Source organism: Salvelinus fontinalis, unplaced genomic scaffold, assembly GCF_029448725.1.
Source record: "Salvelinus fontinalis isolate EN_2023a unplaced genomic scaffold, ASM2944872v1 scaffold_0035, whole genome shotgun sequence".
In the NCBI taxonomy this organism is placed as follows: domain Eukaryota; kingdom Metazoa; phylum Chordata; class Actinopteri; order Salmoniformes; family Salmonidae; genus Salvelinus; species Salvelinus fontinalis.
Genome location: NW_026600244.1, coordinates 482501 through 508768, shown reverse-complemented (window position 1 = coordinate 508768; position 26268 = coordinate 482501). Strand labels below are relative to the sequence as shown.

The 26268-nt window shown below is 49.0% G+C and overlaps 1 protein-coding gene across 14 annotated transcripts in view; it reads left to right on the top strand.

The window, feature by feature from the left end:
• Positions 1 to 26268, top strand: part of LOC129842356 (sperm-associated antigen 1-like) — a 139610-nt gene that overhangs the window by 85582 nt on the left and 27760 nt on the right. For all 14 annotated transcript variants that reach the window (XR_008757556.1, XR_008757549.1, XR_008757548.1 and 11 more), the window contains 4 exons: positions 12937 to 13036; positions 19565 to 19717; positions 21249 to 21406; positions 21950 to 22091. Coding sequence is in view for 4 of the 14 variants with exons in the window: in XM_055910888.1 (XP_055766863.1) it covers positions 12937 to 13036; positions 19565 to 19717; positions 21249 to 21406; positions 21950 to 22091 (553 nt within the window). In the remaining 10 variants the exon portion in view is untranslated. The remainder of the gene's footprint in view (positions 1 to 12936; positions 13037 to 19564; positions 19718 to 21248; positions 21407 to 21949; positions 22092 to 26268) is intronic.

Below are 26268 nucleotides of genomic sequence, written 5' to 3'. Positions count from 1 at the left end.
CCTTCCCATCACTCTCTCCTCTCCTTCCCATCACTCTCTCCTCATCACTCTCTCCTCTCCATCACTCTCTCCTCTCCTTCCCATCACTCTCTCCTCTCCTTCCCATCACTCTCCTCTCTCCTTCCCATCACTCTCCTCTCTCCTTCCCATCACTCTCCTCTCTCCTCATCACTCTCCTCTCTCCTTCCCATCACTCTCTCCTCTCCTTCCCATCACTCTCTCCTCTCCTTCCCATCACTCTCTCCTCTCCTTCCCATCACTCTCTCCTCTCCTTCCCATCACTCTCTCCTCTCCTTCCCATCACTCTCTCCTCTCCATCACTCTCCTCTCTCCTCATCACTCTCTCCTCTCCTTCCCATCACTCTCTCCTCTCCTTCCCATCACTCTCTCCTCTCCTTCCCATCACTCTCTCCTCTCCATCACTCTCCTCTCTCCTCATCACTCTCTCCTCTCCTTCCCATCACTCTCTCCTCTCCTTCCCATCACTCTCCTCTCTCCTCATCACTCTCTCCTCTCTCCTCATCACTCTCTCCTCTCCTTCCCATCACTCTCTCCTCTCCTTCCCATCACTCTCTCCTCTCCTTCCCATCACTCTCTCCTCTCCTTCCCATCACTCTCTCCTCTCCTTCCCATCACTCTCTCCTCTCCTTCCCATCACTCTCCTCTCTCCTCTCCATCACTCTCCTCTCTCCTCTCCTTCCCATCACTCTCCTCTCCATCACTCTCCTCTCTCCTCTCCTTCCCATCACTCTCTCCTCTCCTTCCCATCACTCTCCTCTCTCCTCATCACTCTCTCCTCTCCTTCCCATCACTCTCTCCTCTCCATCACTCTCTCCTCTCCTTCCCATTACTCTCCTCTCCTTCCCATCACTCTCTCCTTTCCTTCCCATCACTCTCTCCTCTCCTTCCCATCACTCTCTCCTCTCTCATCACTCTCTCCTCTCTCATCACTCTCTCCTCTCTCATCACTCTCCTCTCTCCTTCCCATCACTCTCCTCTCTCCTCATCACTCTCTCCTTTCCTTCCCATCACTCTCTCCTCTCCTTCCCATCACTCTCTCCTCTCCTTCCCATCACTCTCTCCTCTCCTTCCCATCACTCTCCTCTCTCCTTCCCATCACTCTCCTCTCTCCTTCCCATCACTCTCTCCTCTCCTTCCCATCACTCTCCTCTCTCCTTCCCATCACTCTCTCCTCTCCTTCCCATCACTCTCTCCTCTCCTTCCCATCACTCTCTCCTCTCCTTCCCATCACTCTCTCCTCTCCTTCCCATCACTCTCTCCTCTCCTTCCCATCACTCTCTCCTCTCCTTCCCATCACTCTCTCCTCTCCTTCCCATCACTCTCTCCTCTCCTTCCCATCACTCTCTCCTCTCCTTCCCATCACTCTCTCCTCATCACTCTCTCCTCTCCTTCCCATCACTCTCTCCTCTCCTTCCCATCACTCTCCTCTCTCCTCATCACTCTCCTCTCTCCTCATCACTCTCCTCTCTCCTTCCCATCACTCTCCTCTCTCCTCATCACTCTCTCCTTTCCTTCCCATCACTCTCTCCTCTCCTTCCCATCACTCTCTCCTCTCCTTCCCATCACTCTCTCCTCTCCTTCCCATCACTCTCTCCTCTCCTTCCCATCACTCTCTCCTCTCCTTCCCATCACTCTCTCCTCTCCTTCCCATCACTCTCCTCTCTCCTTCCCATCACTCTCCTCTCTCCTTCCCATCACTCTCTCCTCTCCTTCCCATCACTCTCTCCTCTCCTTCCCATCACTCTCTCCTCTCCTTCCCATCACTCTCTCCTCTCCTTCCCATCACTCTCTCCTCTCCTTCCCATCACTCTCTCCTCTCCTTCCCATCACTCTCTCCTCTCCCTCCCATCACTCTCTCCTCTCTCCTCATCACTCTCTCCTCTCCTTCCCATCACTCTCTCCTCTCCTTCCCATCACTCTCTCCTCTCCTTCCCATCACTCTCCTCTCTCCTCATCACTCTCCTCTCTCCTTCCCATCACTCTCCTCTCTCCTTCCCATCACTCTCCTCTCTCCTCATCACTCTCTCCTCTCCTTCCCATCACTCTCTCCTTTCCTTCCCATCACTCTCTCCTCTCCTTCCCATCACTCTCTCCTCTCCTTCCCATCACTCTCTCCTCTCCTTCCCATCACTCTCCTCATCACTCTCTCCTCTCCTTCCCATCACTCTCTGCTCTCCATCACTCTCTCCTCTCCATCACTAAATCAATCAATCAAATGTATTTATATAGCCCTTTTTACATCAGCTGATATCTCAAAGTGCTGTACAGAAACCCAGCCTAAACTCACCAAACAGCAAAGCAATGCAGGTGTAGAAGCAGTGGCTAGGAAAAACTCCCTAGAAAGGCCAGAACCTGGGAAGAAACCTAGAGAGGAACAGTTGAAACTGGAGCAGCAGCACGACCAGGTGGACTGGGGACAGCAAAGAGTCATCAGGCCAGGTAGTCCTGAGGCATGGTCCTAGGGCTCAGGTCCTCCTCCGAGAGAGAGAAAGAGAGAATTAGAGAGAGCATACTTAAATTCACACAGGACACCGGATAAGACAGGAGAAATACTCCAGATATAACAGACTGACCCTAGCCCCCCGACACATAAACTACTGCAGCATAAATACTGGAGGCTGAGACAGGAGGGGTCGGGAGACACTGTGGCCCTGTCTGACGATACCCCCGGACAGGGTCAACCAGGCAGAATATAACCCCACCCACTTTGCCAAAGCACAGCCCCCACACCACTAGAGTGATATCTTCAACCACCAACTTACCATCCTGAGACAAGGCCGAGTATTTCGCCTCACACCACTAGAGGGATATCTTCAACCACCAACTTACCATCCTGAGACAAGGCCGAGTATTTCGCCTCACACCACTAGAGGGATATCTTCAACCACCAACTTACCATCCTGAGACAAGGCCGAGTATAGCCCACGAAGATCTACGCCACGGCACAACCCAAGGGGGGGCGCCAACCCAGACAGGAAGACCACGTCAGTGACTCAACCCACTCAAGTGACGCACCCCTCCTAGGGACGGCATGGAAGAGCACCAGTAAGCCAGTGACTCAGCCCCTGTAATAGGGTTAGAGGCAGAGAATCCCAGTGGAGAGAGGGGAACCGGCCAGGCAGAGACGGCAAGGGTGGTTCGTTGCTCCAGAGCCTTTCCGCTCACCTTCACACTCCTGGGCCAGACTACACTCAATCATATGACCTACTGAAGAGATGAGTCTTGAGACCGAGTCTGCGTCTCTCACATGGGTAGGCAGACCATTCCATAAAAATGGAGCTCTATAGGAGACAGCCTCCAGCTGTTTGCTTAGAAATTCTAGGGACAATTAGGAGGCCTGCGTCTTGTGACCGTAGCGTACGTGTAGGTATGTACGGCAGGACCAAACTGGAGAGATAGGTAGGAGCAAGCCCATGTAATGCTTTGTAGGTTAGCAGTAAAACCTTGACATAAGCCCTTGCCTTCACAGGAAGCCAGTGTAGGGAGGCTAGCACTGGAGTAATATCCAGGTTTTTACTCTCTCTTCTCCTTCCCATCAATCTCTCCTCTTCTCTCTCCTCATCACTCTCTCCTCATCACTCTCTCCTCATCTCATCACTCTCTCCTCTTCTCTCTCCTCTTCTCTCTCCTCTCCTCATCGATCTCTCCTCTTCTCTCTCCTCTTCTCTCTCCTCATCACTCTCTCCTCTTCTCTCTCCTCTCCTCATCGATCTCTCCTCTTCTCTCTCCTCTCCTCATCACTCTCTCCTCTTCTCTTCTCTCTCCTCATCTCATCACTCTCTCCTCTTCTCTTCTCTCTCCTCATCTCATCACTCTCTCCTCTTCTCTCTCCTCTCCTCATCACTCTCTCCTCATCACTCTCTCCTCTTCTCTCTCATCTTCTCTCTCCTCATCACTCTCCTCTCTCCTCTCCTTCCCATCAATGTCTCCTCTTCTCTCTCCTCATCACTCTCCTCTCTCCTCTCCTTCCCATCAATCTCTCCTCTCCTCATCACTCTCTCCTCATCACTCTCTCCTCATCACTCTCTCCTCATCAATCTCTCCTCATCACTCTCTCCTCTTCTCTCTCTTCTCCTTCCCATCAATCTCTCCTCTTCTCTCTAGGTTTCTTCCTAGGTTCCTTCCTTTCTAGGGAGTTTTTCTTAGCCACCGTGCTTCTACACCTGCATTGCTTTGCTGTTTGGGGTTTTAGGCTGGGTTTCTGTACAGCACTTTGTGACATGGGCTGATGTAAAAAAGGGCTTTATAAATAAACCTCTCCTCTCCATCAATCTGTTCTCTCCTCGTTTCTCTCCACCACTATCACCACTAGTCTACTGTGAAGGTGACTGAACATCATGTGATACACTGAGGCCTCTCACAGTTACTGCTGTCATTCACAGTATAATGCAGGGTTATTAATGCTATTTGGTGTCATGAGGTGGTCTGACTGTCTACCTGCCTGCCTGACCGCCTGCCTGCCTGTCTGCCTACCTGTCTACCTGACCGCCTGCCTGCCTGCCTACCTGCCTGCCTGTCCGACTGCCTGCCTGCCTGTCTACCTGCCTGCCTACCTGCCTACCTGCCTGCCTGCCTAACTGCCTGCCTGACCGCCTGCCTGCCTGTCTGCCTACCTGTCTACCTGCCTGCCTGACCGCCTGCCTGCCTGCCTACCTGCCTGCCTGTCTGCCTGCCTGCCTGTCTGCCTGTCTGCCTGTCTGCCTACCTGTCTACCTGCCTGCCTGACCGCCTGCCTGCCTGTCTGCCTACCTGTCTACCTTCCTGCCTGACCGCCTGCCTGCCTGTCTGCCTACCTGCCTGCCTACCTGCCTGCCTGACCCCCTGCCTGCCTGCCTACCTGCCTGCCTGACCGCCTGCCTGCCTGTCTGTCTACCTGTCTACCTGCCTGCCTGACCGCCTGCCTGCCTGCCTGCCTACCTGCCTGCCTGTCCGACTGCCTGCCTGCCTACCTGCCTGCCTGCCTACCTGCCTGCCTGCCTGACCGCCTGCCTGCCTGCCTACCTGCCTGCCTGTCCGACTGCCTGCCTGTCTGCCTGCCTGTCTGTGTCTGCCTGTCTGCCTACCTGCCTACCTGCCTGTCTACCTGTCTGTCTGTCTGCCTGCCTGCTTGCCTACCTGTCTGTCTGCCTGTCTACCAAGCCCCTCCTATGTCTCTCTGTCTTTAGTGACGCTGACTAAATGAAAGAGTGATGATGTCACTTGGGAGTCACATGCCTTTACCTCCTACCACACACAGGAAGTTCCCTCTAGGAGGAGGGCGGCCCTGGCTTACGCTCTGTAGGGACAAATGTGTCACGGTGAAACGCTCTGTCGACGTTGAGAAATGTCTCCCGACTGTGTCCAGACTGGTTTTCCACCAGCCGTAGTAGCAGCAGGCCAGAGACTAGACGTGCCGTAGTAGCAGCAGGCCAGAGACTAGACGTGCCGTAGTAGCAGCAGGCCAGAGACTAGACGTGCCGTAGTAGCAGCAGGCCAGAGACTAGACGTGCCGTAGTAGCAGCAGGCCAGAGACTAGACGTGCCGTAGTAGCAGCAGGCCAGAGACTAGACGTGCCGTAGTAGCAGCAGGCCAGAGACTAGACGTGCCGTAGTAGCAGCAGGCCAGAGACTAGACGTGCCGTAGTAGCAGCAGGCCAGAGACTAGACGTGCCGTAGTAGCAGCAGGCCAGAGACTAGACGTGCCGTAGTAGCAGCAGGCCAGAGACTAGACGTGCCGTAGTAGCAGCAGGCCAGAGACTAGACGTGCCGTAGTAGCAGCAGGCCAGAGACTAGACGTGCCGTAGTAGCAGCAGGCCAGAGACTAGACGTGCCGTAGTAGCAGCAGGCCAGAGACTAGACGTGCCGTAGTAGCAGCAGGCCAGAGACTAGACGTGCCGTAGTAGCAGCAGGCCAGAGACTAGACGTGCCGTAGTAGCAGCAGGCCAGAGACTAGACGTGCCGTAGTAGCAGCAGGCCAGAGACTAGACGTGCCATAGTAGCAGCAGGCCAGAGACTAGACGTGCCGTAGTAGCAGCAGGCCAGAGACTAGACGTGCCGTAGTAGCAGCAGGCCAGAGACTAGACGTACCGTAGTAGCAGCAGGCCAGAGACTAGACGTGCCGTAGTAGCAGCAGGCCAGAGACTAGACGTGCCGTAGTAGCAGCAGGCCAGAGACTAGACGTACCGTAGTAGCAGCAGGCCAGAGACTAGACGTGCCGTAGTAGCAGCAGGCCAGAGACTAGACGTGCCGTAGTAGCAGCAGGCCAGAGACTAGACGTGTCGTAGTAGCAGCAGGCCAGAGACTAGACGTGCCGTAGTAGCAGCAGGCCAGAGACTAGACGTGTCGTAGTAGCAGCAGGCCAGAGACTAGACGTGCCCTTGAAGCAGCAGGCCAGAGACTAGACGTGTCGTAGTAGCAGCAGGCCAGAGACTAGACGTGTCGTAGTAGCAGCAGGCCAGAGACTAGACGTGCCCTTGAAGCAGCAGGCCAGAGACTAGACGTGCCGTAGTAGCAGCAGGCCAGAGACTAGACGTGCCGTAGTAGCAGCAGGCCAGAGACTAGACGTGCCGTAGTAGCAGCAGGCCAGAGACTAGACGTGCCGTAGTAGCAGCAGGCCAGAGACTAGACGTGTCGTAGTAGCAGCAGGCCAGAGACTAGACGTGCCGTAGTAGCAGCAGGCCAGAGACTAGACGTGTCGTAGTAGCAGCAGGCCAGACTCTAGACGTGCCGTAGTAGCAGCAGGCCAGAGACTAGACGTGCCGTAGTAGCAGCAGGCCAGACTCTAGACGTGCCGTAGTAGCAGCAGGCCAGAGACTAGACGTGTCGTAGTAGCAGCAGGCCAGAGACTAGACGTGCCGTAGTAGCAGCAGGCCAGAGACTAGACGTGTCGTAGTAGCAGCAGGCCAGAGACTAGACGTGCCGTAGTAGCAGCAGGCCAGAGACTAGACGTGTCGTAGTAGCAGCAGGCCAGAGACTAGACGTGCCGTAGTAGCAGCAGGCCAGAGACTAGACGTGCCGTAGTAGCAGCAGGCCAGAGACTAGACGTGCCGTAGTAGCAGCAGGCCAGAGACTAGACGTGCCGTAGTAGCAGCAGGCCAGAGACTAGACGTGCCGTAGTAGCAGCAGGCCAGAGACTAGACGTGCCGTAGTAGCAGCAGGCCAGACTCTAGACGTGCCGTAGTAGCAGCAGGCCAGAGACTAGACGTGCCGTAGTAGCAGCAGGCCAGAGGCTAGAGGTGCCGTAGTAGCAGCAGGCCAGAGACTAGACGTGCCGTAGTAGCAGCAGGCCAGAGACTAGAGGTGCCGTAGTAGCAGCAGGCCAGAGACTAGACGTACCGTAGTAGCAGCAGGCCAGAGACTAGACGTGCCGTAGTAGCAGCAGGCCAGAGACTAGACGTGCCGTAGTAGCAGCAGGCCAGAGACTAGACGTGCCGTAGTAGCAGCAGGCCAGAGACTAGACGTGCAGTAGTAGCAGCAGGCCAGAGACTAAACGTGCAGTAGTAGCAGCAGGCCAGAGACTAGAGGTGCCGTAGTAGCAGCAGGCCAGAGACTAGACGTGCCGTAGTAGCAGCAGGCCAGAGACTAGACGTGCCCGTAGTAGCAGCAGGCCAGAGACTAGACGTGCCGTAGTAGCAGCAGGCCAGAGACTAGACGTGCCGTAGTAGCAGCAGGCCAGAGACTAGACGTGCCGTAGTAGCAGCAGGCCAGAGACTAGACGTGCCGTAGTAGCAGCAGGCCAGAGACTAGACGTGCCGTAGTAGCAGCAGGCCAGAGACTAGACGTGCCGTAGTAGCAGCAGGCCAGAGACTAGACGTGCCGTAGTAGCAGCAGGCCAGAGACTAGACGTGCCGTAGTAGCAGCAGGCCAGAGACTAGACGTACCGTAGTAGCAGCAGGCCAGAGACTAGACGTGCCGTAGTAGCAGCAGGCCAGAGACTAGACGTGCCGTAGTAGCAGCAGGCCAGAGACTAGACGTGCCGTAGTAGCAGCAGGCCAGAGACTAGACGTGCAGTAGTAGCAGCAGGCCAGAGACTAAACGTGCCGTAGTAGCAGCAGGCCAGAGACTAGACGTGCCGTAGTAGCAGCAGGCCAGAGACTAGACGTGCCGTAGTAGCAGCAGGCCAGAGACGTGCCGTAGTAGCAGCAGGCCAGAGACTAGACGTGCCGTAGTAGCAGCAGGCCAGAGACTAGACGTGCCGTAGTAGCAGCAGGCCAGAGACTAGACGTGCCGTAGTAGCAGCAGGCCAGAGACTAGACGTGCCGTAGTAGCAGCAGGCCAGAGACTAGACGTGCCCGTAGTTATTAAGATAGTTGAATAGATACAACATTCCACTTCCTGTAAAGCATTTGGTCCAACCAGGTTAGGAATGTACTGTATGTAGGAATTCAGCTGGGAAGGAGTCAGATCTGGTGAGACCACAGACAATGTTTAAACATACAGAGTAGGGCTATGTCATTGTGACATTATAACAGTGTATTCCTAACGTCTGATCCCAGTACAGGCCTCTGGAAGTCACATTATAACAGTGTATTCCTAACGTCTGATCCCAGTACAGGCCTCTGGACGTCACATTATAACAGTGTATTCCTAACGTCTGATCCCAGTACAGGCCTCTGGACGTCACATTATAACAGTGTATTCCTAACGTCTGATCCCAGTACAGGCCTCTGGACGTCACATTATAACAGTGTATTCCTAACGTCTGATCCCAGTACAGTCCTCTGGACGTCACATTATAACAGTGTATTCCTAACGTCTGATCCCAGTACAGTCCTCTGGAAGTCACATTATAACAGTGTATTCCTAACGTCTGATCCCAGTACAGGCCTCTGGACGTCACATTATAACAGTGTATTCCTAACGTCTGATCCCAGTACAGGCCTCTGGAAGTCACATTATAACAGTGTATTCCTAACGTCTGATCCCAGTACAGGCCTCTGGACGTCACATTATAACAGTGTATTCCTAACGTCTGAACCCAGTACAGGCCTCTGGACGTCACATTATAACAGTGTATTCCTAACGTCTGATCCCAGTACAGGCCTCTGGAAGTCACATTATAACAGTGTATTCCTAACGTCTGATCCCAGTACAGGCCTCTGGGCGTCACATTATAACAGTGTATTCCTAACGTCTGATCCCAGTACAGGCCTCTGGACGTCACATTATAACAGTGTATTCCTAACGTCTGATCCCAGTACAGGCCTCTGGACGTCACATTATAACAGTGTATTCCTAACGTCTGATCCCAGTACAGTCCTCTGGAAGTCACATTATAACAGTGTATTCCTAACGTCTGATCCCAGTACAGTCCTCTTGAAGTCACATTATAACAGTGTATTCCTAACGTCTGATCCCAGTACAGGCCTCTGGAAGTCACATTATAACAGTGTATTCCTAACGTCTGATCCCAGTACAGGCCTCTGGACGTCACATTATAACAGTGTATTCCTAACGTCTGATCCCAGTACAGGCCTCTGGAAGTCACATTATAACAGTGTATTCCTAACGTCTGATCCCAGTACAGGCCTCTGGAAGTCACATTATAACAGTGTATTCCTAACGTCTGATCCCAGTACAGGCCTCTGGACGTCACATTATAACAGTGGATCCCTAACGTCTGATCCCAGTACAGGCCTCTGGAAGTCACATTATAACAGTGTATTCCTAACGTCTGATCCCAGTACAGGCCTCTGGAAGTCACATTATAACAGTGTATTCCTAACGTCTGATCCCAGTACAGGCCTCTGGACGTCACATTATAACAGTGTATTCCTAACGTCTGAACCCAGTACAGGCCTCTGGACGTCACATTATAACAGTGTATTCCTAACGTCTGATCCCAGTACAGGCCTCTGGAAGTCACATTATAACAGTGTATTCCTAACGTCTGATCCCAGTACAGTCCTCTGGAAGTCACATTATAACAGTGTATTCCTAACGTCTGATCCCAGTACAGGCCTCTGGACGTCACATTATAACAGTGTATTCCTAACGTCTGATCCCAGTACAGGCCTCTGGACGTCACATTATAACAGTGTATTCCTAACGTCTGATCCCAGTACAGGCCTCTGGAAGTCACATTATAACAGTGTATTCCTAACGTCTGATCCCAGTACAGGCCTCTGGACGTCACATTATAACAGTGTATTCTTAACGTCTGATCCCAGTACAGGCCTCTGGACGTCACATTATAACAGTGTATTCCTAACGTCTGATCCCAGTACAGGCCTCTGGACGTCACATTATAACAGTGTATTCCTAACGTCTGATCCCAGTACAGGCCTCTGGACGTCACATTATAACAGTGTATTTCTAACGTCTGATCCCAGTACAGTCCTCTGGAAGTCACATTATAACAGTGTATTCCTAACGTCTGATCCCAGTACAGGCCTCTGGACGTCACATTATAACAGTGTATTCCTAACGTCTGATCCCAGTACAGTCCTCTGGAAGTCACATTATAACAGTGTATTCCTAACGTCTGATCCCAGTACAGGCCTCTGGAAGTCACATTATAACAGTGTATTCCTAACGTCTGATCCCAGTACAGGCCTCTTGACGTCACATTATAACAGTGTATTCCTAACGTCTGATCCCAGTACAGGCCTCTGGACGTCACATTATAACAGTGTATTCCTAACGTCTGATCCCAGTACAGGCCTCTGGAAGTCACATTATAACAGTGTATTCCTAACGTCTGATCCCAGTACAGGCCTCTGGACGTCACATTATAACAGTGTATTCCTAACGTCTGATCCCAGTACAGGCCTCTGGAAGTCACATTATAACAGTGTATTCCTAACGTCTGATCCCAGTACAGGCCTCTGGAAGTCACATTATAACAGTGTATTCCTAACGTCTGATCCCAGTACAGGCCTCTGGAAGTCACATTATAACAGTGTATTCCTAACGTCTGATCCCAGTACAGGCCTCTGGGCGTCACATTATAACAGTGTATTCCTAACGTCTGATCCCAGTACAGGCCTCTGGACGTCACATTATAACAGTGTATTCCTAACGTCTGATCCCAGTACAGGCCTCTGGACGTCACATTATAACAGTGTATTCCTAACGTCTGATCCCAGTACAGGCCTCTGGACGTCACATTATAACAGTGTATTCCTAACGTCTGATCCCAGTACAGGCCTCTGGAAGTCACATTATAACAGTGTATTCCTAACGTCTGATCCCAGTACAGGCCTCTGGACGTCACATTATAACAGTGTATTCCTAACGTCTGATCCCAGTACAGGCCTCTGGACGTCACATTATAACAGTGTATTCCTAACGTCTGAACCCAGTACAGGCCTCCGGACGTCACATTATAACAGTGTATTCCTAACGTCTGATCCCAGTACAGGCCTCCGGACGTCACATTATAACAGTGTATTCCTAACGTCTGATCCCAGTACAGGCCTCCGGACGTCACATTATAACAGTGTATTCCTAACGTCTGATCCCAGTACAGGCCTCTGGACGTCACATTATAACAGTGTATTCCTAACGTCTGATCCCAGTACAGGCCTCTGGAAGTCACATTATAACAGTGTATTCCTAACGTCTGATCCCAGTACAGGCCTCTGGACGTCACATTATAACAGTGTATTCCTAACGTCTGATCCCAGTACAGGCCTCTGGACGTCACATTATAACAGTGTATTCCTAACGTCTGATCCCAGTACAGGCCTCTGGAAGTCACATTATAACAGTGTATTCCTAACGTCTGATCCCAGTACAGGCCTCCGGACGTCACATTATAACAGTGTATTCCTAACGTCTGATCCCAGTACAGGCCTCCGGACGTCACATTATAACAGTGTATTCCTAACGTCTGATCCCAGTACAGGCCTCTGAGTCAATAGAACGATAACATACTGATTTATTTAACATCCTGTCTTGGGTTTTATCATGACTCACCGCCGTGTTTCAACAGGCCCAGTGCGTCTCACACCCAGAACCCAGAGGCACATTCAACTACTACTTTCATACTGTGGTACATTCAAACCATAAAGCCTTCCTCGTTATCCTCACCTCAGACCTTTATCAATGATTAGCAGGCAGCAGGATGCTCTGTATCGACAGCCCACTCAGACTGACCACTACAGCCAAACTCAGACTGACCACTACAGCCCCACGACCACTACAGCCCCTCTCATACTGACCACTACAGCCCCACTCAGACTGACCACTACAGCCCCACTCAGACTGACCACTACAGCCCCACTCAGACTGACCACTACAGCCCCACGCTGGAGATTACATCTTGACTGAGTCTGGGTAATAATGTCTCTGTGTCTGGTTGATAGGAATGGACAGTCCTGAGGACCTGGGTAATAATGTCTCTGTGTCTGACAGGATTGGACAGTCCTGGGTAATAATGTCTCTGTGTCTGGTTGATAGGAATGGACAGTCCTGGGTAATAATGTCTCTGTGTCTGGTTGATAGGAATGGACAGTCCTGGGTAATAATGTCTCTGTGTCTGGTTTACAGGATTGGACAGTCCTGAGGATCTGGGTAATAATGTCTCTGTGTCTGGTTGACAGGATTGGACTGTCCTGGGTAATAATGTCTCTGTGTCTGGTTTACAGGATTGGACAGTCCTGAGGATCTGGGTAATAATGTCTCTGTGTCTGGTTTACAGGATTGGACAGTCCTGGGTAATAATGTCTCTCTGTCTGGTTTACAGGATTGGACAGTCCTGGGGACCTGGGTAATAATGTCTCTGTGTCTGGTTGATAGGATTGGACAGTCCTGGGTAATAATGTCTCTGTGTCTGGTTGACAGGATTGGACAGTCCTGAGGATCTGGGTAATAATGTCTCTGTGTCTGGTTGATAGGAATGGACAGACCTGGGTAATAATGTCTCTGTGTCTGGTTTACAGGATTGGACAGCCCTGAGGACCTGGGTAATAATGTCTCTGTGTCTGGTTAACAGGATTGGACAGTCCTGAGGATCTGGGTGTGCTCTACTCTAACAGAGCGGCCTGCTACCTGAAAGATGGAAACAGCTCTGAGTGTATACAGGACTGCACCAGGTGAGACCCTCCCTCAACCACTCTACCTGCATTATTATAAACATTATTATATACATTATTATAGACATTATATACATTATTATATACATTATTATATATATTAATATATACAATATTTTATACATTATTATAGACATTATTATATATATTATTATATACAATATTATATACAATATTATATACAATATTATATATATTATTATAGATATTATTATATACAATATTATAGACATTAGTATATACATTATATACATTATTATAGACATTATTATATACAATATTATATCCGTTATTATAGACATTATTATAGACATTATTATTTACATTATAGACATTATATACATTATTATAGACATTATATACATTATTATAGACATTATATACATTATTATAGACATTATTATAGACATTATATACATTATTATAGACATTATTATAGACATTATTATAGACATTATTATACATTATTATAGACATTATATACATTATTATAGACATTATTATATACAATATTATATCCGTTATTATAGACATTATTATATATATTATTATAGACATTATATACATTATTATAGACATTATTATAGACATTATATACATTATTATAGACATTATTATAGACATTATTATACATTATTATAGACATTATAGATATTATTATAGACATTATTATACATTATTATAGACATTATTATACATTATTATAGACATTATATACATTATTATAGACATTATTATATACAATATTATATCCGTTATTATAGACATTATTATAGACATTATTATAGACATTATTGTACATTATTATAGAGATTATATACATTATTATATACATTATTATAGACATTATTATAGACATTATTATACATTATTATAGACATTATTATACATTATTATAGACATTATATACATTATTATAGACATTATTATATACAATATTATATCCGTTATTATAGACATTATTATAGACATTATTATAGACATTATTGTAGACATTATTATATACATTATTGTAGACATTATTATAGACATTATTATATATATATTATTATAGACAATATTATATATATTATTATAGACATTATTATACACATCAGGTTTGATTTAATAGTTAGAAGAACAGTAAAGCACAACCAACAATTTCCAGAACAGTCCTTCTTCCATCACAGTCCTTCTTCCAGAACAGTCCTCCTTCCAGAACAGTCCTCCTTCCAGAACAGTCCTCCTTCCATAACAGTCCTTCTTCCATAACAGTCCTTCTTCCATCACAGTCCTTCTTCCATCACAGTCCTCCGTCCAGAACAGTCCTTCTTCCAGAACAGCCCTCCTTCCATAACAGTCCTCCTTCCAGAACAGTCCTTCTTCCATCACAGTCCTTCTTCCATCACAGTCCTTCTTCCATCACAGTCCTTCTTCCAGAACAGTCCTTCTTCCAGAACAGTCCTCCTTCCAGAACAGTCCTTCTTCCAGAACAGTCCTTCTTCCAGAACAGTCCTTCTTCCAGAACAGTCCTTCTTCCAGAACAGTCCTTCTTCCAGAACAGTCCTTCTTCCATAACAGTCCTTCTTCCATAACAGTCCTTCTTCCATAACAGTCCTCCTTCCAGAACAGTCCTCCTTCCAGAACAGTCCTTCTTCCAGAACAGTTCTTCCATCACAGTCCTTCTTCCAGAACAGTCCTTCTTCCATCACAGTCCTCCTTCCAGAACAGTCCTTCTTCCATCACAGTCCTCCTTCCATAACAGTCCTTCTTCCATCACAGTCCTTCTTCCAGAACAGTCCTTCTTCCATCACAGTCCTTCTTCCATCACAGTCCTTCTTCCATCACAGTCCTCCTTCCAGAACAGTCCTCCTTCCAGAACAGTCCTCCTTCCATCACAGTCCTCCTTCCAGAACAGTCCTCCTTCCAGAACAGTCCTCCTTCCAGAACAGTCCTTCTTCCAGAACAGTCCTCCTTCCAGAACAGTCCTCCTTCCATAACAGTCCTCCTTCCAGAACAGTCCTCCTTCCAGAACAGTCCTCCTTCCATAACAGTCCTCCTTCCATAACAGTCCTTCTTCCATCACAGTCCTTCTTCCATAACAGTCCTTCTTCCATAACAGTCCTTCTTCCATAACAGGCCTTCTTCCATAACAGGCCTTCTTCCATCACAGTCCTTCTTCCAGAACAGTCCTTCTTCCATCACAGTCCTTCTTCCATCACAGTCCTCCTTCCATCACAGTCCTCCTTCCATAACAGTCCTTCTTAGTCTCTGTCCCAAATGGCAGTCTATTCCCTATATAGTGCCCTACTGCAGGCCACAGGGACCAGTCTATTCCCTATATAGTGCCCTACTGCAGACCGCAGGGACCAGTCTATTCCCTATATAGTGCCCTACTGCAGACCACAGGGACCAGTCTATTCCCTATATAGTGCCCTACTGCAGACCACAGGGACCAGTCTATTCCCTATATAGTGCCCTACTGCAGACCACAGGGACCAGTCTATTCCCTATATAGTGCCCTACTGCAGACCACAGGGACCAGTCTATTCCCTATATAGTGCCCTACTGCAGACCACAGGGACCAGTCTATTCCCTATATAGTGCCCTACTGCAGACCGCAGGGACCAGTCTATTCCCTATATAGTGCCCTACTGCAGACCACAGGGACCAGTCTATTCCCTATATAGTGCCCTACTGCAGACCACAGAGACCAGTCTATTCCCTATATAGTGCCCTACTGCAGACCGCAGGGACCAGTCTATTCCCTATATAGTGCCCTACAGCAGACCACAGGGACCAGTCTATTCCCTATATAGTGCCCTACTGCAGACCGCAGGGACCAGTCTATTCCCTAATATAGTGCCCTACTGCAGACCGCAGGGACCAGTCTATTCCCTATATAGTGCCCTACTGCAGACCGCAGGGACCAGTCTATTCCCTATATAGTGCCCTACTGCAGACCACAGGGACCAGTCTATTCCCTATATAGTGCCCTACTGCAGACCACAGGGACCAGTCTATTCCCTATATAGTGCCCTGGTCCTTGCCGAAAAGGGACAGAGAGAGTTACAGCAGAGGTTAAACAGTATACCCCTTCCCGTCTCATCTGGATCCAGTGGATTTAGCCAATCAGTAATTACAGCAGAGGTTAAACAGTATACCCCTTCCTGTCTCATCTGGATCCAGTGGATTTAGCCAATCAGTAATTAGAGCAGAGATTAAACAGTATACCCCTTCCTGTCTCATCTGGATCCAGTGGATTTAGCCAATCAGTAATTACAGCAGAGGTTAAACAGTATACCCCTTCCTGTCTCATCTGGATCCTGTGGATTTAGCCAATCAGTAATTACAGCAGAGGTTAAACAGTATACCCCTTCCTGTCTCATCTGGATCCTGTGGATTTAGCCAATCAGTAATTACAGCAGAGGTTAAACTAGGGAAGTTCTGGAGGAGACAACACTTGGTCTGGTTGACACCATAGAGGAGGCTTGGTTGGTCTGGTTGACACCATAGAGGAGGCTTGGTTGGTCTGGTTGACACCATAGAGGAGGCTTGGTTGGTCTGGTTGACACCATAGAGGAGGCTTGGTTGGTCTGGTTGACACCATAGAGGAGGCTTGGTCGGTCTGGTTGACACCATAGAGGAGGCTTGGTCTGGTTGACACCATAGAGGAGGCTTGGTTGGTCTGGTTGACACCATAGAGGAGGCTTGGTTGGTCTGGTTGACACCATAGAGGAGGCTTGGTTGGTCTGGTTGACACCATAGAGGAGGCTTGGTTGGTCTGGTTGACACCATAGAGGAGGCTTGGTTGGTCTGGTTGACACCATAGAGGAGGCTTGGTCGGTCTGGTTGACACCATAGAGGAGGCTTGGTTGGTCTGGTTGACACCATAGAGGAGGCTTGGTTGGTCTGGTTGACACCATAGAGGAGGCTTGGTTGGTTTGGTTGACACCATAGAGGAGGCTTGGTCTGGTTGACACCATAGAGGAGGCTTGGTTGGTCTGGTTGACACCATAGAGGAGGCTTGGTTGGTCTGGTTGACACCATAGAGGAGGCTTGGTTGGTCTGGTTGACACCATAGAGGAGGCTTGGTTGGTCTGGTTGACACCATAGAGGAGGCTTGGTTGGTCTGGTTGACACCATAGAGGAAGCTTGGTTGGTCTGGTTGACACCATAGAGGAGGCTTGGTCTGGTTGACACCATAGAGGAGGCTTGGTTGGTCTGGTTGACACCATAGAGGAGGCTTGGTTGGTCTGGTTGACACCATAGAGGAGGCTTGGTTGGTCTGGTTGACACCATAGAGGAGGCTTGGTCGGTCTGGTTGACACCATAGAGGAGGCTTGGTCTGGTTGACACCATAGAGGAGGCTTGGTTGGTCTGGTTGACACCATAGAGGAGGCTTGGTTGGTCTGGTTGACACCATAGAGGAGGCTTGGTCGGTCTGGTTGACACCATAGAGGAGGCTTGGTCGGTCTGGTTGACACCATAGAGGAGGCTTGGTCGGTCTGGTTGACACCATAGAGGAGGCTTGGTCGGTCTGGTTGACACCATAGAGGAGGCTTGGTTGGTCTGGTTGACACCATAGAGGAGGCTTGGTTGGTCTGGTTGACACCATAGAGGAGGCTTGGTCGGTCTGGTTGACACCATAGAGGAGGCTTGGTCTGGTTGAGACCATAGAGGAGGCTTGGTTGGTCTGGTTGACACCATAGAGGAGGCTTGGTCTGGTTGACACCATAGAGGAGGCTTGGTTGGTCTGGTTGACACCATAGAGGAGGCTTGGTTGGTCTGGTTGACACCATAGAGGAGGCTTGGTTGGTCTGGTTGACACCATAGAGGAGGCTTGGTTGGTCTGGTTGACACCATAGAGGAGGCTTGGTCGGTCTGGTTGACACCATAGAGGAGGCTTGGTTGGTCTGGTTGACACCATAGAGGAAGCTTGGTTGGTCTGGTTGACACCATAGAGGAGGCTTGGTCTGGTTGACACCATAGAGGAGGCTTGGTCTGGTTGACACCATAGAGGAGGCTTGGTTGGTCTGGTTGACACCATAGAGGAGGCTTGGTTGGTCTGGTTGACACCATAGAGGAGGCTTGGTCTGGTTGACACTATAGAGGAGGCTTGGTTGGTCTGGTTGACACCATAGAGGAGGCTTGGTTGGTCTGGTTGACACCATAGAGGAGACTTGGTTGGTCTGGTTGACACCATAGAGGAGGCTTGGTTGGTCTGGTTGACACCGTAGAGGAGACTTGGTTGGTCTGGTTGACACCATAGAGGAGGCTTGGTTGGTCTGGTTGACACCATAGAGGGGGCTTGGTTGGTCCTGGTTGACACCATAGAGGAGGCTTGGTTTGGTTGACACCATAGAGGAGGCTTGGTTGGTCTGGTTGACACCATAGAGGAGGCTTGGTTGGTCTGGTTGACACCATAGAGGAGGCTTGGTTGGTCTGGTTGACACCATAGAGGAGGCTTGGTTGGTCTGGTTAAAGATCTGAGGAGACAACACCATAGAGGAGGCTTGGTTGGTCTGGTTGACACCCTAGAGGAGGCTTGGTTGGTCTGGTTGACACCATAGAGGAGGCTTGGTTGGTCTGGTTGACACCCTAGAGGAGGCTTGGTTGGTCTGGTTGAAGATCTGAGGAGACAACACCCTAGAGGAGGCTTGGTTGGTCTGGTTGACACCATAGAGGAGGCTTGGTTGGTCTGGTTGACACCATAGAGGAGGCTTGGTTGGTCTGGTTGACACCCTAGAGGAGGCTTGGTTGGTCTGGTTGAAGGTCTGGTTCATGGGTAAAATCACTGGGGAAGCCAAGGCAGAACAATGTGTTGTGATATTTGAGTTGTTTGCTCTATAACCTGTTAATTCATATGCCTTGACATCGTGACAAATAGGCCTAAGGCCCGAGACAATAAGACTAAATTCAACCACACCTTTGTTTCATCACAAAACCTGAGTCTGAGACAGTGACATCTGATGTGTGTGTGTGTGTGTGTGTGTGTGTGTGTGTGTGTGTGTGTGTGTGTGTGTGTGTGTGTGTGTGTGTGTGTGTGTGTGTGTGTGTGTGTGTGTGTGTGTGTGTGTGTGTGTGTGTGTGTGCGTTCGTTCGTTCGTTCAAGTAGAAAAATTGGGAGACTCACCCTTCTTGTATTGAAACGCCTATTCCATCCTCCTCTCTTTCATGTTGACGAAACGTCTATCACTCCGTCATACAGTACACGCTTTTATTTTTTGTTGTCCTAGGCTACCTGGCTAAAATGATTACTCGCTAGCATAAGTTCCATTCATGGGCATCGTTAGCTAGTTACCGTTAGCCTTCTACATCTAGTTACATATCGAACTAACATCCTCTCAGGCCAGGGGTAAAACAATGTATGAATTAAGGGTTGGATCAGGATCCCCATTATAATCATTGGCCAGTACGGATAATTAAGTAAAACCACAAGTGCTACATGTGCTAGGTAGCTAGGTAGCTAGGTACTGTACTGTAGGTATATGCAGGACCAGACTTGATCCCTTGCCGTCCTCAGTCTCATTCTATTTAAACCTGCAGGTCCTTGGAGCTGCAGCCCTTCTCCCTCAAGCCCCTCCTACGCAGAGCCATGGCTTATGAGACGATGGAGCGGTACCGACAGGCCTACGTGGATTACAAGACCGTGCTACAGATAGATATCAGTGTGCAGGCTGCACACGACAGTGTTAACAGGTAAACTACTCCACCTTTACCCTCATTAGACAGTGTTAACAGGTAAACTACTCCACCCTCACCCTCATTAGACAGTGTTAACAGGTAAACTACTCCACCTTTACCCTCATTAGACAGTGTTAACAGGTAAACTACCCCACCTTTACCCTCATTAGACAGTGTTAACAGGTAAACTACTCCACCCTCACCTTTACCCTCATTAGACAGTGTTAACAGGTAAACTACTCCACCTTTACCCTCATTAGATAGTGTTAACAGGTAAACTACTCCACCTTTACCCTCATTAGACAGTGTTAACAGGTAAACTACTCCACCCTCACCTTTACCCTCATTAGACAGTGTTAACAGGTAAACTACTCCACCTTTACCCTCATTAGACAGTGTTAACAGGTAAACTACTCCACCTTTACCCTCATTAGACAGTGTTAACAGGTAAACTACTCCACCTTTACCCTCATTAGACAGTGTTAACAGGTAAACTACTCCACCCTCACCTTTACCCTCATTAGATAGTGTTAACAGGTAAACTACTCCACCTTTACCCTCATTAGACAGTGTTAACAGGTAAACTACCCCACCTTTACCCTCATTAGACAGTGTTAACAGGTAAACTACTCCACCTTTACCCTCATTAGACAGTGTTAACAGGTAAACTAGTCCACCTTTACCCTCATTAGACAGTGTTAACAGGTAAACTACTCCACCTTTACCCTCATTAGACAGTGTTAACAGGTAAACTACTCCACCTTTACCCTCATTAGACAGTGTTAACAGGTAAACTACTCCACCTTTACCCTCATTAGACAGTGTTAACAGGTAAACTACTCCACCTTTACCCTCATTAGACAGTGTTAACAGGTAAACTACTCCACCCTCACCTTTCCTAAACTTCCCAGAAATCCCAGTTGGAGGATTCCTGGAATCAGGAGACCATGAGCAGGCAATCTGGAATCCACCGACCAGGATATCTAGAAAACCTGGACATTTTGGGGAAATTAACAGAATTGATCCTCCAGTAACAACCATGTGACGTGATTGAGAGTTGTTTGAAAGTCCCAAGTCAGACCCCTTTAACTATCGACTCTAATTATCCAGCTCAGACGTCAATCTTCAGACCCCTTTAACTATCGACTCTAATTATCCAGCTCAGACCCCTTTAACTATCGACTCTAATTATCCAGCTCAGACCCCTTTAACTATCGACTCTAATTATCCAGCTCAGACCCCTTTAACTATCGACTCTAATTATCCAGCTCAGACCCCTTTAACTATCGACTCTAATTATCCAGCTCAGACCCCTTTAACTATCGACTCTAATTATCCAGCTCAGACCCCTTTAACTATCGACTCTAATTATCCAGCTCAGACGTCAATCTTCTTCAAACGTTGTCGTAGGGAATTACCCGCTGTCCTCCGGTCCTCTAGCTACTGCAGCTACACGCTATTTATACACTGTCCTGCACTTACATAATAGAGGATAGCTGGGAGGATAACACGGCCTGTTGTGTGTCTCTCTGTCTGGTTCCTCCAGGATCACGCGGTTACTGATAGAGCAGGATGGAGAGCAGTGGAGAGAGAAACTACCTGAGATTCCTCTGGTCCCACTGTCAGCTCAGCAGCACCGCAGGGAGGAACCACCCAGCGCGGAGGTCCTACAGGCCAGAGCAGAGAAGGCCAAGCACCACGCAGGTAGGTCTCTCACCAGGTAGAACTCTTTAGGGTTCCAGGTAGGTCTCTCACTAGGTAGAACTCTTTAGGGTTCCAGGTAGAACTCTTTAGGTTTCCAGGTAGAACTCTTTCTGGTTCCAATTAGGTCTTTCACTCAGCCTAGTCCACACTCTTAGAAGAAAATAGTTCCATGGGTTCTTTGGTTGTCCTCATAGGAGAACCCTTTTTGGTTCCAGGTAGAACTCTTTAGGGTTCCAGGGAGAACTCTTTAAGGTTCCAGGGAGAACTCTTTAGGGTTCCAGGTAGAACTATTTAGGGTTCCATGTAGAACCCTCTGGGAAAAGGGTTCTACATGGAACCCAATAGGGTTCTACCTGGAACCCTAACGAGTTCTACCTGGAACCCTAAAGAGTTCTACCAGGAACCAAAAAAGGTTCTCCTACGGGGACCGCTGAAGAACTCTTTTAGGTTCTAGATAGCACCTATTTTTCGTCATTTTGTCAAGTTACTCAGTATGATGTCACACATTTACTCAACCAACACCGTTTCTTCCTTTGCCTGCAGCTCAAAAAGCAGAAGTCTGTTTCAATTCACTGAAACAAGAAGGAAATGAGTTTGTGAAGAAAGGCCAGTTCCAGGAGGCTCTGAGGACGTACAGTGAATGTCTGAAACTGAAGCCGGAGGAATGTCCCATCTACACCAACAGGTAAGGACCTGGCTGTGCCTCCTTCATCCCGACAGGTAAGGACCTGGCCGTGCCTCCTTCAGCCCAACAGGTAAGGACCTGGCCGTGCCTCCTTCATCCCAACAGGTAAGGACCTGGTCGTGCCTCCTTCATCCCAACAGGTAAGGACCTGGTCCTGCCTCCTTCATCCCAACAGGTAAGGACCTGGCCGTGCCTCCTTCATCCCAACAGGTAAGGACCTGGCCGTGCCTCCTTCATCCCGACAGGTAAGGACCTGGCCGTGCCTCCTTCATCCCAACAGGTAAGGACCTGGTCCTGTCTCCTTCATCCCAACAGGTAAGGACCTGGCCGTGCCTCCTTCATCCCAACAGGTAAGGACCTGGCCGTGCCTCCTTCATCCCAACAGGTAAGGACCTGGCCGTGCCTCCTTCATCCCAACAGGTAAGGACCTGGCCGTGCCTCCTTCATCCCAACAGGTAAGGACCTGGCCGTGCCTCCTTCATCCCGACAGGTAAGGACCTGGCCGTGCCTCCTTCATCCCAACAGGTAAGGACCTGGCCGTGCCTCCTTCATCCCGACAGGTAAGGACCTGGCCGTGCCTCCTTCATCCCAACAGGTAAGGACCTGGTCGTGCCTCCTTCATCCCAACAGGTAAGGACCTGGTCGTGCCTCCTTCATCCCGACAGGTAAGGACCTGGTCGTGTCTCCTTCATCCCGACAGGTAAGGACCTGGCCGTGCCTCCTTCATCCCGACAGGTAAGGACCTGGCCGTGCCTCCTTCATCCCGACAGGTAAGGACCTGGCCGTGCCTCCTTCATCCCGACAGGTAAGGACCTGGCCGTGCCTCCTTCATCCCGACAGGTAAGGACCTGGTCGTGCCTCCTTCATCCCGACAGGTAAGGACCTGGCCGTGCCTCCTTCATCCCGACAGGTACAGTGGTATTTGGAAAGTATTCAGACCCCTTGACTTATTCCACATGTTGTTACGTTAAAGCCTTATCCTAAAATGGATGACATTGTTTTTCCCCCCTCTTCAATCTGCACACAATACCCCATAATGACATCACAATACCCCATAATGACATCACAATACCCCATAATGACATCACAATACCTCATAATGACATCACAATACCCCATAATGACATCACAATACCCCATAATGACGAAGCAAAAACAGTTTTTATTTTTTACAAATAATAAGACAAAATAAAATATCACATTTACATAAGTATTCAGACCCTTTACTCAGTACTTTGTTGAAGCACCTTTGGCAGTGATTACAGCCTAGAGTCTTCTTGGGTATGACGCTACAAGCTTGTCACCTCTGTATTTGGGGAGTTTCTCCCATTCTTCTCTGCAGATCCTCTCAAGCTCTGTCAGGTTGGATGGGAAGCGTTGCTGCTCAGCTATTTTCAGGTCTCACCAGAGATGTTCGATCGGGTTCAAGTCCGGGCTCTGATGCTGTCGCCACCATGCTTCACCTTAGGGATGGTGCCAGGTTTCCTTCAGACGTGATGCTTGGCTTTCAGGCCAAACATTTCAATCTTGTTTCTCATGGTCTGAGAGTTCTTTAAGTGCCTTTTGGCAAACTCCAAGCAGGCTGTCATGTGCCTTTTACTGAGGAGTGTCTTCCGTCTGGCCACTCTTCCATAAAGGCCTGATTGGTGGACTGCTGCAGAGATTGTTGTCCTTCTGGAAGGTTCTCCCATCTCCACAGAGGAACTCTGGGGCTCTGTCAGAGTGACCATTGGGTTCATGGTCACCTCCCTGACCAAGACTCTTCTCCCCCTTCTCCCCTGATCTTCTCCCCTGATCAGTTTGGCCGGGCGACCAGCTCTAGGAAGAGTCTTGGTGGTTCCAAACGTCTTCCATTTTAAGTATGATGGAGGTCACTGTGTTCTTGGGGACCTTCAATGCTGCAGAAATGTTTAGGTACCCTTCCCCAGATCTGTGCTTCGACACAATCCTGTCTTGGAGCTCTACGGACAATTCCTTTGACCTCATGGCTTGGTTTTTGCTCTGACATGCATTGTCAACTGTGGGACCTTATATAGACAGGTGTGTGCCTTTCCAAATCATGTCCAATCAATTGAATTTACCACAGGTGTAATCCAATCAAGTTGTAGAAACATCAATGATGATCAATGGAAACAGGATGCACCTGCGCTCAATTTCAAGTCTCATTGCAAAGGGTCTGAATACTTATGTAAATAAGGTATGTTTTTATGTTTTATACATTTTTTACAATTTCTGAAAAACCTGTTTTCGCTTTGTCATTATGGGGTATTGTGATGTCATTATGGGGTATTGTGATGTCATTATGGGGTATTGTGATGTCATTAAGAGGTATTGTGATGTCATTATGGGGTATTGTGATGTCATTATGGGATATTGTGATGTCATTAAGGGGAATTGTGATGTCATTATGGGGTATTGTGATGTCATTAAGAGGTAGTGTGATGTCATTATGGGGTATTGTGATGTCATTAAGAGGGTATTGTGATGTCATTATGGGGTATTGTGATGTCATTAGGGTGTATTGTGATGTCATTATGGGGTATTGTGATGTCATTAAGGGGTATTGTGATGTCATTAGGGTGTATTGTGATGTCATTATGGGGTATTGTGATGTCATTAAGAGGGTATTGTGATGTCATTAGGGTGTATTGTGATGTCATTAGGGGATATTGTGATGTCATTAAGGGGAATTGTGATGTCATTATGGGGTATTGTGATGTCATTAAGAGGTATTGTGATGTCATTATGGGGTATTGTGATGTCATTAAGGGGGTATTGTGATGTCATTAGGGTGTATTGTGATGTCATTAGGGGATATTGTGATGTCATTAGGGTGTATTGTGATGTCATTAGGGTGTATTGTGATGTCATTAGGGGATATTGTGTGTAGATTGATGAGGATTTGTTTTTATTTGGTCAATTTTCAAATAAGGCTGTAAAGTAACAAAATGTGGAAAAGGGGAAGGGGTCTGAATACTTTCCTAATGCACTGAACAAAACCCTGGTCTGTGTAACCAGTGGGAACAAAACCCTGGTCTGTGTAACCGGTGGGAACAAAACCCTGGTCTGTGTAACCAGTGGGAACAAAACCCTGGTCTGTGTAACCGATGGGAACAGAACCCTGGTCTGTGTAACCAGTGGGAACAGAACCCTGGTCTGTGTAACCAGTGGGAACAGAACCCTGGTCTGTGTAACCGATGGGAACAGAACCCTGGTCTGTGTAACCGGTGGGAACAGAACCCTGGTCTGTGTAACCGATGGGAACAGAACCCTGGTCTGTGTAACCGGTGGGAACAGAACCCTGGTCTGTGTAACCGATGGGAACAGAACCCTGGTCTGTGTAACCGGTGGGAACAGAACCCCGGTCTGTGTAACCGGTGGGAACAGAACCCCGGTCTGTGTAACCGGTGGGAACAGAACCCCGGTCTGTGTAACCGGTGGGAACAGAACCCCGGTCTGTGTAACCGGTGGGAACAGAACCCCGGTCTGTGTAACCGGTGGGAACAGAACCCCGGTCTGTGTAACCGGTGGGAACAGAACCCCGGTCTGTGTAACCGGTGGGAACAGAACCCCGGTCTGTGTAACCGGTGGGAACAGAACCCCGGTCTGTGTAACCGGTGGGAACAGAACCCCGGTCTGTGTAACCGGTGGGAACAGAACCCCGGTCTGTGTAACCGGTGGGAACAGAACCCCGGTCTGTGTAACCGGTGGGAACAGAACCCCGGTCTGTGTAACCGGTGGGAACAGAACCCCGGTCTGTGTAACCGGTGGGAACAGAACCCCGGTCTGTGTAACCGGTGGGAACAGAACCCCGGTCTGTGTAACCGGTGGGAACAGAACCCCGGTCTGTGTAACCGGTGGGAACAGAACCCCGGTCTGTGTAACCGGTGGGAACAGAACCCCGGTCTGTGTAACCGGTGGGAACAGAACCCCGGTCTGTGTAACCGGTGGGAACAGAACCCCGGTCTGTGTAACCGGTGGGAACAGAACCCCGGTCTGTGTAACCGGTGGGAACAGAACCCCGGTCTGTGTAACCGGTGGGAACAGAACCCCGGTCTGTGTAACCGGTGGGAACAGAACCCCGGTCTGTGTAACCGGTGGGAACAGAACCCCGGTCTGTGTAACCGGTGGGAACAGAACCCCGGTCTGTGTAACCGGTGGGAACAGAACCCCGGTC